Genomic DNA, 13617 nt, shown 5'->3' with positions numbered 1-13617 from the left:
AAACCGTCCCATTCTAACATGGTTTGTAATATCTCTAAAAAAACTATTAGAAAGCAAATCAAACAATTAAATTACTACCACAACAAGTTAATTATAATTATCAATTCAAAAAAGATTGTTCTAAAGTAAATTAAATAATAACACGGTTTAAAATAGATATTCATATAATCATTTTAAATATAACTATAATTTGTTATTTTAGTTAAAGGAAATTTTAATTATTTACTTTGATATATTTTAGAGAACATAAGTTAAACCGTTCAACATGAATAAATTTGTAAACTTAGAGCAACTCCAACCAGACAGTAAAACACCAAATTTGATATGTGAATTGCTCCAATCAGACAGCACATGAGACAGTATACTTTTGTTTTTGGCATTTTATGAACAATACCACACCATATTTGGAGTAAAATATTATTATTTTTAATTGTTCTATTAAATAATATAATTAATTTGTTATTTATTCATTGATTATATCTGTAATCAAAAATAAATATGACATTAATATTTTTGTATAAATTATTTTAGTGTTACAAAAATTTAATTATAACCTTTAACGTCCATAGTATTTTTACACATATTTTTATTTTTTTACACTAAATTTAGTGTTTTGGATCATCACAAAACTTAGTTCTTATATCAGTTTATATAGCAGCATGATTGTTTTTGTTTATTTTGTCCCAAAGTACAAGTTGTCTTCCTTTTATTGTTTTTGGTCCCGAAACGAAATTCCGTTTTTTTTCTCCAGTGTTGAACACTATTTTGCCTGGTCAACGTCCGACCAGTCAATCCCACTTTGCATATTAAGTTATTAACTAACTTCCATAGTTTTTTTTTTTTCTAAAGAACCAACTTCCATAGCTGTTAAAAAAAAATCACTTCCATCTTTTTTATTCATAAGAGTTTTCTTTATACTATACTGTATATTTCTCCCTGTTTTTCCCTTTCCGGCAGGAAACATAATCTTATATATGATCCTAAAATTTAGTGATTAAATTACAAAATTCAAACAAGTACGACGAAATAAAATAGAAAAAACAATGGGACCAATATTTAAATGGAAAACACTTCACAAATATTATATTGCACCTTTTTCATAATTTGTTCATACCTTTTTAAGTTGTTATTCATCCCTAAACTCCATTTGGCAACTTATACTTGACTCTAATTCAACGTGTGGGGCACACCGTGTTTACGACTTTGAAAAGTTAGACAAATTAAATAGTTATAACTTATAAACACTAAATGATGTTAAAACAAAAAAAAGAGAGAGAGAGAGAAGAAGAAGTTTCGATTGAATAGGTTCCAGTCCCACTCGTCTAAGTGCTAGTGGTATGATAAACATGAGAATTTGACCGGTCCCTTTGTTTTTTGTTTGTTACTATGCTCCGTGTTAATTAAGTTATAAACTTATAATTCTATTCATATCTTGGTCAAAGCAAAATTGTGAATAACGAAAAGTTAAATTTTGTGTACTTCAATATTTTGAGTTGGTCTCGACTAACTATCAAATCATATGGCAATCTTTTTAGGCTCTTAGCGCGTGTGAACGTAAATTACCAATTCTAATGTCATCACTTCTCTCCATCAGCACATTGCAATGATACTGTATATATTTGGATCATTTTCATCGTTGACTTGCAATATCTTATAAATACATACCGTCTATATTGTCGGATAACCAATTCTTCTAGACATTTGTCTAACTAAATTATGTGATATGTTATTACAATAAAATTTGTATCATGGTCAAACCAAAAAAAAGAGAGAGAGAAATATACCTACCAATTGTGCGTGGAATCTTGATTTTCTTTAATTCCACACAATGGTAATATTTTAGTATAATTATTGAAAACTGTAATGTTCCATCCATTTATGTATATCTAATTTTATAACCAGTAACAACTATAATTTTCGGCTTTAATGATTATGTTTTCCCGTCAAAGAGATATGCATGTTTCTGGTATATTAAAGTTGTGAATTCCTTCTATATTGGAGGCTCAAAGCTCCGAACAGGATTCGACACATATAGATTTTTGCAATTCTATAAATTTATTAATATTTATTATCAATATCTATAGTCTATAAAGGCTAGTGGTGTTATATTGATGAATCGTGGAAAGATACGGAGTCAGTAACAGATCTAGGATGGTTCTATTTTAAGGAAGATGTCAAACAGACAATAATGGGAGCACAAAATGTAAGACAAAGTCTTACGCCTCTGCACGCAGAAATGGAAGCCCTTATATGGGCTATGCATTGTATGCTGGAGAATCAAAAGATGGAAACCATTTTTGCTACGTACTGTTCAGAGTTGGTGAAGATGGTGTCTACACCCAAAGAATGGTCAGTTTTTGCTCTACATTTAAAAGAGATAACGAAGATGAAAAACAGATTCAGCTTCTATCTTATATCACATATTTTACGCGCAAAGAATTCAAAAGCGGATAACCTAGCAAGGAGTGCTCGGATCCACCGCCAAAATGTTATGTATGTATACTCAGTACCACAAGTTTGGTTAACCCAACCGTTCTAGGCACTTAAGCTAATGAAAAAAAAAAAGAAGAAGTCTTCCTATATTAGGGAACAGAGTATTATTACCACATGTATGTATACTCAGTACCACATATACTGATATATACATGTGTACAGATTCAAATCACACATATACGAATATGAGAACTTAATACAACAATAAATAAAATAAATTTTTCCAAAAATAAATACGACTTAGAGTTCGTAATTTATTGAGCCGGATGAATGCTATCCACATGTAAGAATGTAAATTCAAACAGAGTAAAAATTATGTTTGTGGATTCAAATCTAGTTAATCACACATGTTTATATATTCAATTAGAATCCATATCATGAATTCAATTCAAGTAAGTTACAATAATGAAGTAAATATATCTCTCAAAAAAGAATTACGACTTAGAATTTGTGATTTACTAATCCATATGAATGTTATCCACGTGGTACTATACAATTATAAACCGAGTAAAAAACATGTGTACGGATTCAAATTTAGTTAATCACACATATACTTATATATACATGTGTACAGATTCAAATCACACATATACGAATATGAGAACTTAATACAACAATAAATAAAATAAAATTTTCCAAAAATAAATACGACTTAGAGTTCGTAATTTATTGAGCCGGATGAATGTTATCCACATGTAAGAATATAAATTCAAACAGAGTAAAAATTATGTTTGTGGATTCAAATCTAGTTAATCACACATGTTTACATATTCAAACAGAATCCATATCATGAATTCAATTCAAGTAAGTTACAATAATGAAGTAAATATATTTCTTAAAAAAAGAATTATGACTTTGAACTTGTAATTTCCTAATCCATATGAATGTTATCCACATGTTACTATATGGATTCAAACCGAGTAAAAAACGTGTCTATGGAATCAAATTTAGTTATCACACATATATGTATATATATATATATATATATACATGTGTACAAATTCAAATCACCCATATACGAATATGAGAAGTTAATATAACAATAAAGAAAATAAAACTTTTTAAAAATAAGTACGACTTAGAGTTCGTAATTTATTGACTCATATAAATGTTATTCACGTATAATAATATAAATTCAAACGAGAAAAATTTATGTTTGTGGATTCAAATCTAGTTAGTCACACGTGTTTACATATTCAAACAGAATCCATATCGTAAATTTAATTTGAGTAAGTTATAATAATAAAGTAAATATATTTCTTAAAAAATAATTACGATTTAGAACTTGTGATTTACTAATCCATATGAATGTTATCCACGTGTTATTATACGAATTAAAACTGAGTAAAAAACGTGTATACGGATTTAAATTTAGTTAATCACACACACACATATATATATATATATATATCATGTGTACAAATTCAAATCACACATATATAAATATGAAAAGTTAATACAACAATAAAGAAATTAAAATTTTCCATAAAATAAATACGACTTAGAATTCGTAATTTATTGACTCATATAAATGTTATTCACGTGTAACAATATAAATTCAAAGAGAGTTAAAATTGTGTTTGTGGATTCAAATATAGTTAATCATTTATGTTTACATATTCAAACAGAATCCAGATATGAATTCAATTTGAGTAAGTTACAATAATGAAATAAATATTTTTTTCAAAAAAGAAAAATTGCGACTTAGAATTTGTAGTTTTACTGATCTATATGAATGTTATTCACTGTGTTACTTATAAACCGAGTAAAAATCATGTGTACGGATTCAAATTTAGTTCATCATACATATACGTATATATACATATACATGTGTACAGATTCAAATTGAATAAATTACGCGTGTGATATGTTGACTAGAAATGAGAAAAACATATGACCAAATTTGGAAAAAAAAGTAATACTAAAACACTAGCCACTTTCCTCTCTATATAAACCCAATGCTTCACTTCCCCTTCTCCACACCAAAAAATCCTCTCTCTATATTTTCGTCTCTTTCGCAGTCACAGATATAAACAAAACAAAACATAAAAAAAAAAAAAAAATGTGTCCAATAAGTCCTCTCAAAGACGAAGTTCGAGTACCCATACTCCAAAATATCTCCAAATCACAGAAACTACAAAAATACTCTGCTCCTCTCTCCATCTTCACAAATGAAGCAATCTCAATTGGCAAAATTTCTTTGCCATTGGTCTTCACGGGTCTTCTCCTTTACATCCGCTCATTCATATCCATGTATTTCCTCGCCGGTATCGGCGGAGCCACTCTCTCCGGCGGCTCCCTCGCCCTAGCATTTGCAAACATCACCGGATACTCTCTCTTCTCCGGTTTAAACATGGGAGTTGAAACCATCTGCGCCCAAGCCTTCGGCGCAAAACGCCATAAACTCTTCCGGGCTACAATCCAGCGAGGGATCATCCAGCTCCTCTCAGCTTCTATCCCCGTTGCACTTCTTTGGATGAACATCAACAAGATTCTCGAAATGTTGAAACAGGACAAGGATCTTGTGTCTGAAGCTCACACCTTTCTAATTTACTCTGTTCCAGATCTCTTCGCTCAATCTTTCTTACACCCATTAAGAGCTTCCCTCAGGACGCAGTCAAAGACCATACCTTTATCAATCTGCACAGCGATCGCGAGTGGTCTTCACTTTCCGATAACGAAAATCCTCGTGGTGTATCTCGACATGGGGATTAAAGGCCTTGCCTTTAGTGGGTTTGTTTCAAATTTCAACCTTGTCGCGTTTCTCTACCTCTACATCCGTTTCTTCAAGGAGAAGCTAAGTAGCGACGAGGCAGAGGAGGAGGATGATTCAAAGGTGGAGTCGTTTGAAGACAGAGTGAGAGAATGGAAGAAACTCGTCGCTCTATCGTTACCGAGTTGTGTATCTGTTTGTCTCGAGTGGTGGTGCTACGAGATCATGATTGTGCTCTGTGGCTATCTCATAAACCCTGAAGCAACCGTTGCTTCAATGGGGATTCTCATCCAGATCACTTCCCTTGTCTACATTTTCCCGAGCTCGTTGAGTTTCGGAGTCTCGACTCGGGTCGGGAACGAGCTGGGTTCGAACCAGCCACAGAGAGCGAGAAGAGCAGCAATCGTTGGACTCGGTCTCAGCATCGCTCTTGGCTTCACGGCTCTGGCCTTCACCGTCTCGGTCAGGAACAGATGGGCTAAAGTTTTCACGGAGGATGAGAAAATCATTAAACTGACTCTGATGGCTCTGCCAATTGTTGGACTTTGTGAGCTCGGAAACTGCCCTCAGACGACGGGATGCGGCGTTCTAAGAGGGTCGGCGAGGCCGAAGATAGGAAGTAAAATCAATCTTGCGGCGTTTTATTTGGTTGGCTTGCCGGTGGGAGGGGCTCTTGCGTTTTGGTTTGGGTTAGGATTTAAGGGACTTTGGCTTGGGATGCTCGCGGCGCAGATATCGTGTGTGATTGGTATGATGGTGGCGACTTGTAGGACTAATTGGGATTTGGAGGCGGCAAGGGCTAAGGAGCTCACGGCGGTGAAGGGCGACGGAGGTAGCGGCAGCGACGACGGGGATGTGGAGGTTGGGAGGTTGCTAGAAGATCGCTCTGTTTGATATGACTTTCTTATGGATTAATTGATAACTTTCTTCTTTAATTGGAATGAAATCATTAAGGTGACTAATGTAAAGTTTGTGAAATAATGATAACATCCGAGAGGTTCGTCGTTACAAAACATGGTGCATGCAAAGGTTTTCAAATTCATGTCTTGAAATTTTGACCAAATTGATTGATTAAAGGCTTGAGGTTCTTTCACAAGCAATTTATAATCTCTACGTTTGCCGACGGTTGCAGTTGTACACGTTTAACATCAACCAGTGAAAAGTTTTGTACCATTTTATTATGTTCTAAAGTATAAAACTAGGCCTGAGAATTAGGTGAACCGAACCGAACCGAACCGGTTCAATTTTCGGTTAGTTTGGTTTTTGAAATTGTTTTATCAAAATTAACCAAAAATAGGGTTCGGTTTTAAATTTTAGTGAAATTTTCGGTTTTTACAATTAGAAAAGAGCACTTAAAATAACAAAAAAATAGTTCTGTTCAAAACAAAATTAAAGATAGCATAAATTATTGCGGAAAAGTATTTGTTCATGTAAATGAATTACAAATATAAAGTTAAAAAATTATGGTTGAATTTTTTTTCTCCAATTTATGATTTAGATTTCTCCGGTTAAATTAGGCTTTGAGTCATTATGATATCAAAATTGTGTTGTTATTAGAAATTGAAAATTACTGGTAAGACGTTTGGAGCAAGAAGTTGCTATTTTAAAGCATTGTCCAAAAAATAATCAAACATAGACTTAAGAAATTAAATTAATTTACCTCATATAAATAACTATTATTATATGTGTTAAGAAAGTTATAAAACATCATTATTAAAATTATTAAATAAGTTGTAAATACTTTATATACTTACATGATCTGGACTTGCAATATATATAAGTCTCCACCGGAAACAGCCATGGTGTTATTATTACACATGGAAGTATAATTTTGTTGTAAATGCGAAATGTATATCCCATGAGGGAACATACAAGAGTGGGTGTCCCTGAAAGGGAGAAACGGAGTGTCTTTAAATTGTTTAGCAGATCATTATTTTTAGTTTAATAAAGAACGATAAAAGTTTATACGAAATTACGAATTCATAGATGACCCGATCTCCTGAATAATGTGCATTCTATCAAAACAATATCAAATAAAAAAACAAACCACATGCTCATTTTTATGTGATAATACATTTGTAATTTGACATTACTATAATACGAAACTAGTGGAAAAACCAGTAAAATAAGTTGTAGGAATATCCCCTTTTTAAGCATTCAAAGGCCACTACAATTTTGTCTCTACAAAACAACCAAAGTGGAAAAACTCACTCCAGACACTTCAAAAGCTTCCATATATTAGTTTATTTGTACTTATTTCTTACGAAATCCCTGTCTTAGTGAAGATTCACTTTTGTGATAAAGATTCATCACTAAGACACTTACTATTATTTGCATTACGCTATAACCTAATCAAATAGTCGATGTTCTGTTCGACAAACTTAAGTTTACTTCTATAGTTCTATTAGGACAAACTTATCAATCTCAGATCGCCATTATATATTATGGCATATATATATATATACATCTAGTCAATGAAATTAATTAAGGTTTATTTGCCAAACTGACGTGATTTAGGATAATATTTGCAGAAAGGAAAACACCGTATGGTACTTTGTAAATTCCGCATGTTTTTACCACGCATAGTGTTCTATAATTTGCTATCATTAGAATTTTAAGTTAATAGTAAACTATGTTTGGAACATAACTTAAAATTTTATCATTTTAAAGAATCGCCCTATATATTAGATATTATTTTGTATCTAATTTTCTCTGACATGGTAAAGTTAAATGTTTTTCTTGTATTTTTTTTTTTTATAAAAGTTTTTCTTGTATTTTTAGTAAAAGACTAATACATTATGGTGTCAAGAAATACATTAAGAATAGCGATTAAGCAAAAATATTAAAATACTACACTAGAACGTGGGTAAAATATCCTAAGAGGTAAACTATAGTGTATTGATTAATTCATCTTTTTTTTTTTGAAATTCATGAAGGAATTACGCAGCATCCTTTGTCTCAAGACTCTCAACGTGGCAGCTTACTGCTTACGGGGAACTGAGAAAGATTTGGTAAGGAAACACAATGCCAAGAATCACTCATGATTGAATCAATAAGTTATAACACGTACAACTGCAAAATTTGTAATTAGTTTGCTAATTAATTGATTAGTGATAGTGGGTACGTACTTTTCCTAGTCTGGTCCTAGGTATGAAGAGCCAATTGTACTTGTTTTTCTTATAAAGTAAGCATATTGTACTTGTTATGGTCTGTCAGATTCTAATCTATTACTGTATTAAAATTCCCACGTGTATACAGAATATTTGACACTAATGCACGTCAGATAAAATATTATTGAGGTTAATATAAACATTCCTTTTATGAAAAATATATGATTTATCCATATTCCATAGCATATTAATTAGTTAATTTAGATTTTTCTCGGCCACTAAGAGTCGAACTCGGCACTTAATATACTTTCTCTTCAAAGTTTTTGTTGATTATTGTACCCATACTATGTGAGTTCATAGCAGTCAAGTGGTTAAAGAATTCATCAGAGAATTCAGAAATTGGAGTTCGAACTTCTTATTACAGTTTTAATTATGATTTTTTCATGGATATATATATATATATAGCTTCTTCTTAAATTGATTGTAGAGTATTCGTACATAGTAGACCCCTACACCTTCTACATTATCGGCAATAACTTGAAGCTGATGAGATAACAACATATATATATATATAAACTATGATCAGTGAATTTATATTAATGTAATCACATGCATTTGTACCTTACATGGATCAAATTCAGGAGAGATTGCCTCCTCGACCTTCGATTATGAAACACCCTCAAATGAATTATTAAAAAAAGCCGAGCAAACCATTTGACTAATTAAGAATCCTTGTAATATATTGACTATAGAACGGTCTCAAAAGGCCATGCCAAAAACTAAATCCTATATAATTTAATAATCTTTTCGTCGTCTTGAGGCAATTGTAACAACAAAGTAACTAGAGCAAGGTATATGAAAAGCTACGCGACCCAAATTTTACGAGTTCTCTAACTCTTTAAGAAATAACTAACTGTACTGCACATATAAAATGTTACGAAAACATATTTCATTTTTCATATTAACCCAGAGATAACCAAAATGTAGATCTCTACATATAATATAAAACGTTATGATCGATCTACAATATCTTCCACAGTTTTTCTTAGTTTTCTACAGTGGCAAACAGATATCCGGACGAAAAAGACCAATAAATCAATAATAAGATGTGGATACCTCCAAACATTTGGTGGAAGCATTGCAAATACTAGTTCACAAAATTATGACTATAAAAATGTGAAAATGTCAACGAATTGGTTATCACCACACAAAAAGAAGAAGCTACAAATCATTAAGAATCTTGATCAAGAACAAAAAAAAAAATTCTTATAGAAGTACAAGGTCAAGTCCGCATCTAGCTGCTGTCGATGCAAAACATTTTAAATTTTCTATTTGACAAAAAGTATTTATTTTTTCTAAGAAAAAAATTTTCTAAGAAAATAAGAACCTAACCCGTAAAATATACAAGCTCAAAGGAGCTGAATAACGAGATGATGTCAAGAAAATCTCCTCGATTAGCCTCTTTACACCAATTAAGTCAATGGAGTATTGAACTCGCCAATATACGATTATGATCAATCACAACCCTCGATATTTCCCTTCCAACTTTGGAGCAAAAAACACGAGCAAACTTGAATGAAAGAGGTAAATTCTAGATACATTTTTGAGTAGAGTGTTGCAAAAGAAAAGGATTCTCAATAGATCATAAAAAACATGATTGAGCAACATATATATAGTTGGGGTTGTGATAAATATATATTTGCTATTTAAATGGGTCTGAAACTAATTTTGCGATTAGTGATTAAAGGGCATTTGATGCAAATTGGCTTAATTAGATTTAGTGATGAGGCTTTTGCCCTAGATGAAAGGGTATTCTTGAAAAAGCGTGTGCTAGTTGCAAGATTATTGTATCCTGATACAAACTACTATTATTTTGGCTCTGAATGATGACTATTAGAAAAATAATAGAAACGAGGAGGAAAAAATGAAAAAATGCATAAAAAGAATGGAATAGATCGATAGAACGAAATAATAACTACAACAATATAGTAACCTTTTACATTGAAAATAAAATCATCATCAAGTTTGATTTTTTAAACAATCATTTATATTTGTTGTAGTTCATAGCTAAATATGTGTAGACAGTGTAGTTGCGTTTATTACACTCAAAAGTAGTTCTTTGTGTTCATGGATTAGCGTTTTGGCATTTGTTTGTTTTAAAGTAACCGAGATAGATATTGGATCGAAACCTAAACTAATCTCCGAGGGATATAGAAAGTACAATAATTACGCCATTAATTAAAAAGTTTGTAATGATCGTAAAAATTTTTTTATTGACTCTGCAATCAACACATAATATTTTTCCGTATTTTAACCTCATTTATACGGTATTGTGAATTACTTTATAATATATCATTCAAAAATTTTTTCAGCTCAAACACGTTTAATTCTGAAATTTTTTCAAAACCCGTATCTGAAAAGATAAATACATTTAAATAACATGAATAACTAAATCAATTATAATAAACCTTTTCATATATACAAGGCATCAGAATGTTACACCAATCAAAACCGACATATCATTTTGATTACGCACGTTTCCTCGTATACCATCACTCCGTTTACTGAATATTAATATAAACGAACAGTATACGCCGAGGTTGATCACTACTATATAAGAACTAAAATAATATAAGGAAGAGCCTATAAGCCTCATTTCCCTTATTAGATTTCTCAGATTATTGAAGTCAAATCTTAATTAATCCTAATGCCCAATAGTACACAAGAAGATTGAAAAGTATAAATGATCAAATCAAGGACGAATATATAATTTATTAAACGCAGGGTTAGGGAGATAGAGAGTGGTGGCCTTGAAGGAGACAAGACAGCGGAACAAAGAAAGAGGCTTTTGCTGTTCATGCCATTGCTCACTTTGGTCTTTTGGTTAGCTTCAACAGTCGCTATTAGTTCAAATTTAGTTATTGTCCTATCGAAGTGAACATAAGCCGTACACACAGATATTGTTGAATTCTATTTGTATATTTGTAACTGTATAATCTTATTAATGTTTTTATGTGAGGATTCTTGATTCATTAAGAGACAGATTCCTTGTAAGCCCATATGTTTAATGAACTAGTCTTGTATTAGATGTGTTATTAACTTATATGTAGCTAGCTGAAGTCTAAGATGCAACTTTATTTCAATATTTTATATTGGGAGACTATAAATTGTGTTTTCAAAAATTGTTTGTCATCTTCTGATAAAGGCGTAGCAAGTTATTTTTGTTTTGACCAAAGCAACTTAAAGGGATCTAACTAATCTTTGATTTTATTATATATTATGTTTCTACAATTGTAATTATTCTGAGAAAGACATACCAGGTTAGAAAGTCCTGTCACTAATTTTTAGATTTAAAATTACATTTCCTGACTTAGAATTTATTATAATCATAACTAAAATATATATCAAAAGGACGTATCACGTACGGTGTGCATGCGGCGGCCCAATACTCATGCATTTGACTTTTCATTTTTGGAGGTTAAAAACGCGTTTGACATTTTCAATTATATGTAAAATATGTTGAGGATGCAAATAATTGACATATTAGAAGAAAAAAACAAAAAAAAGTTGAGTGAATTGACTATCTCATGGAAATTACAGGATTTATATATGCCAGACTACTAATACATTATATATAAAAATTGAGTCAATTGACGATAATTTGGATTAATAGTTGCTGAAACACATAGCGATGCATGTTTTGTTGAAGCAAAATAACTGATTTGAATGACGCCATATAAGGTTTTCATAAAAAAAAAAAAGTGTTCCAAATCGATTTCTATACCTCCTTTGTTACGTATTTGATAAATACGTGATCTGGTTTATTTTATGTAATTTTTAGATAGTGTATTATGATTATATAAACAGGAGGATTAAAAAAGCAATGGAAGGGCTTGAACTTGGGTTAAATTGCAAAGGCAGCCGCTTCTATCAATTGGGAGGCCTCATAAGAAGCAAGTTGTGCCCTTGTTAGTAATCGTTATTGATGGACTACCCACATCATATCGTGAAAGCATATTTCAAAATAGATTTTGAACCAAATAGTCTATCTGAGGTTGAAAAGCTATTCTTGGCTGAAGGGGCATCCCATGTGTCCTTAGCTGAATACCATTTAAGCTCATCTTTGTGAACTTGCGAGTAGAAGAAGTCATTTTTAGATGTAAGAGAAAAGTGTGGGACTTAAAAGAGATGGATATGAAGCTCTTAAGCTCTTTGTAATTCCTTTATTCTTGTGCAGCATGATGCGACATTGGAGGAGATTGACATTCTTCGTTGCCTAGTTAGGTCTATTTGGTTCAAAGCACCGGATGAGGGTTCCCAAAGATGACTAGTGATCAAACCATATAAACTAACCCTCTCAACTAGGCGTCATCTAAGGAATTGTGCAGCTAGAAGCCGAAGGGTTGAGTATAGATTTCCATATCCACGAAGTTTGCTTATTTTCATCCATACTCCAAAATCATGTCTTAAATCCTGTGAGCTTTAGTCCACACTCCACAGTGCCCATAAAAACTCGCTATTGGCAAAAAACATCCATGATAACTGCAAGCTTTATGTTTTAATATTCTATATTGTGAATATTGTAGGTTACAAAGCTTAAGGCCTATCAAAGTGTCAATCTATACCATGATATGTGTAGGATTAACGCATCCAACATATGACAAATGGAAAAACAAGAACTTGTTGCAAAGTCAAAACTTTGTAAGAATTTGATGATGAAGTTCATTTACAGTAATATTTATCTGATTTTCTTTTATTTATAGCAAACATTCGTCCATTGTAAGATATACCAAAAAATCAAATACAAAATCTCTCTCTCCCTCTTTGGTACACATCTATCTTCATTTTTATTATTACCTTCTATTAAAATAACTATATTAATATTATTCATATATTTATGCTGATATAATATATGATATATAGTATAATTAAAGAACACGTTTTCAGCATGATCATTCTACATCTATACTTTATAATTTTAATTTTAATTATTATAATTAGAGTGTAGCTCTGCCACCCCATTATTATTTACTGCTATCATTATTTACTTTCTTTTTATCATGATTGTTTTATGCACCATAATGGACAGTTCAACCGTCTAAATAATTTATCTTATTTTATATAGATTATTCTGTCACCATATATTTATTTACTCGCACTGTTTAATTATTATACTTATATGGATGATTTAAGTCACCATAATTTATTTATTTATTATTTTAATATGGATGACTCAATCACCATACATTTATTTACCATGCTCACATGGATTCACCATTATTTATTTATTTACTATTTTAA

General features: G+C 31.4%; 1 protein-coding gene across 1 annotated transcript; it reads left to right on the top strand.

The window, feature by feature from the left end:
- The first annotated feature begins 4512 nt into the window (after positions 1-4512).
- On the top strand, positions 4513-6214 carry LOC18016401 (protein DETOXIFICATION 50). The gene has a single exon (XM_006401807.2). The coding sequence runs from the start codon at positions 4556-4558 to the stop codon at positions 6098-6100; it is 1545 nt and encodes a 514-aa protein (XP_006401870.1). The 5' UTR covers positions 4513-4555; the 3' UTR covers positions 6101-6214.
- The last annotated feature ends 7403 nt before the right edge of the window (positions 6215-13617 follow it).

Source organism: Eutrema salsugineum, unplaced genomic scaffold (genome assembly GCF_000478725.1).
Source record: "Eutrema salsugineum unplaced genomic scaffold, Eutsalg1_0 scaffold_2, whole genome shotgun sequence".
Taxonomy (NCBI): Eukaryota; Viridiplantae; Streptophyta; class Magnoliopsida; order Brassicales; family Brassicaceae; genus Eutrema; species Eutrema salsugineum.
The sequence above is the reverse complement of the archived record's forward strand: the minus strand, read 5'-3'. Positions and strand labels throughout refer to the sequence as shown.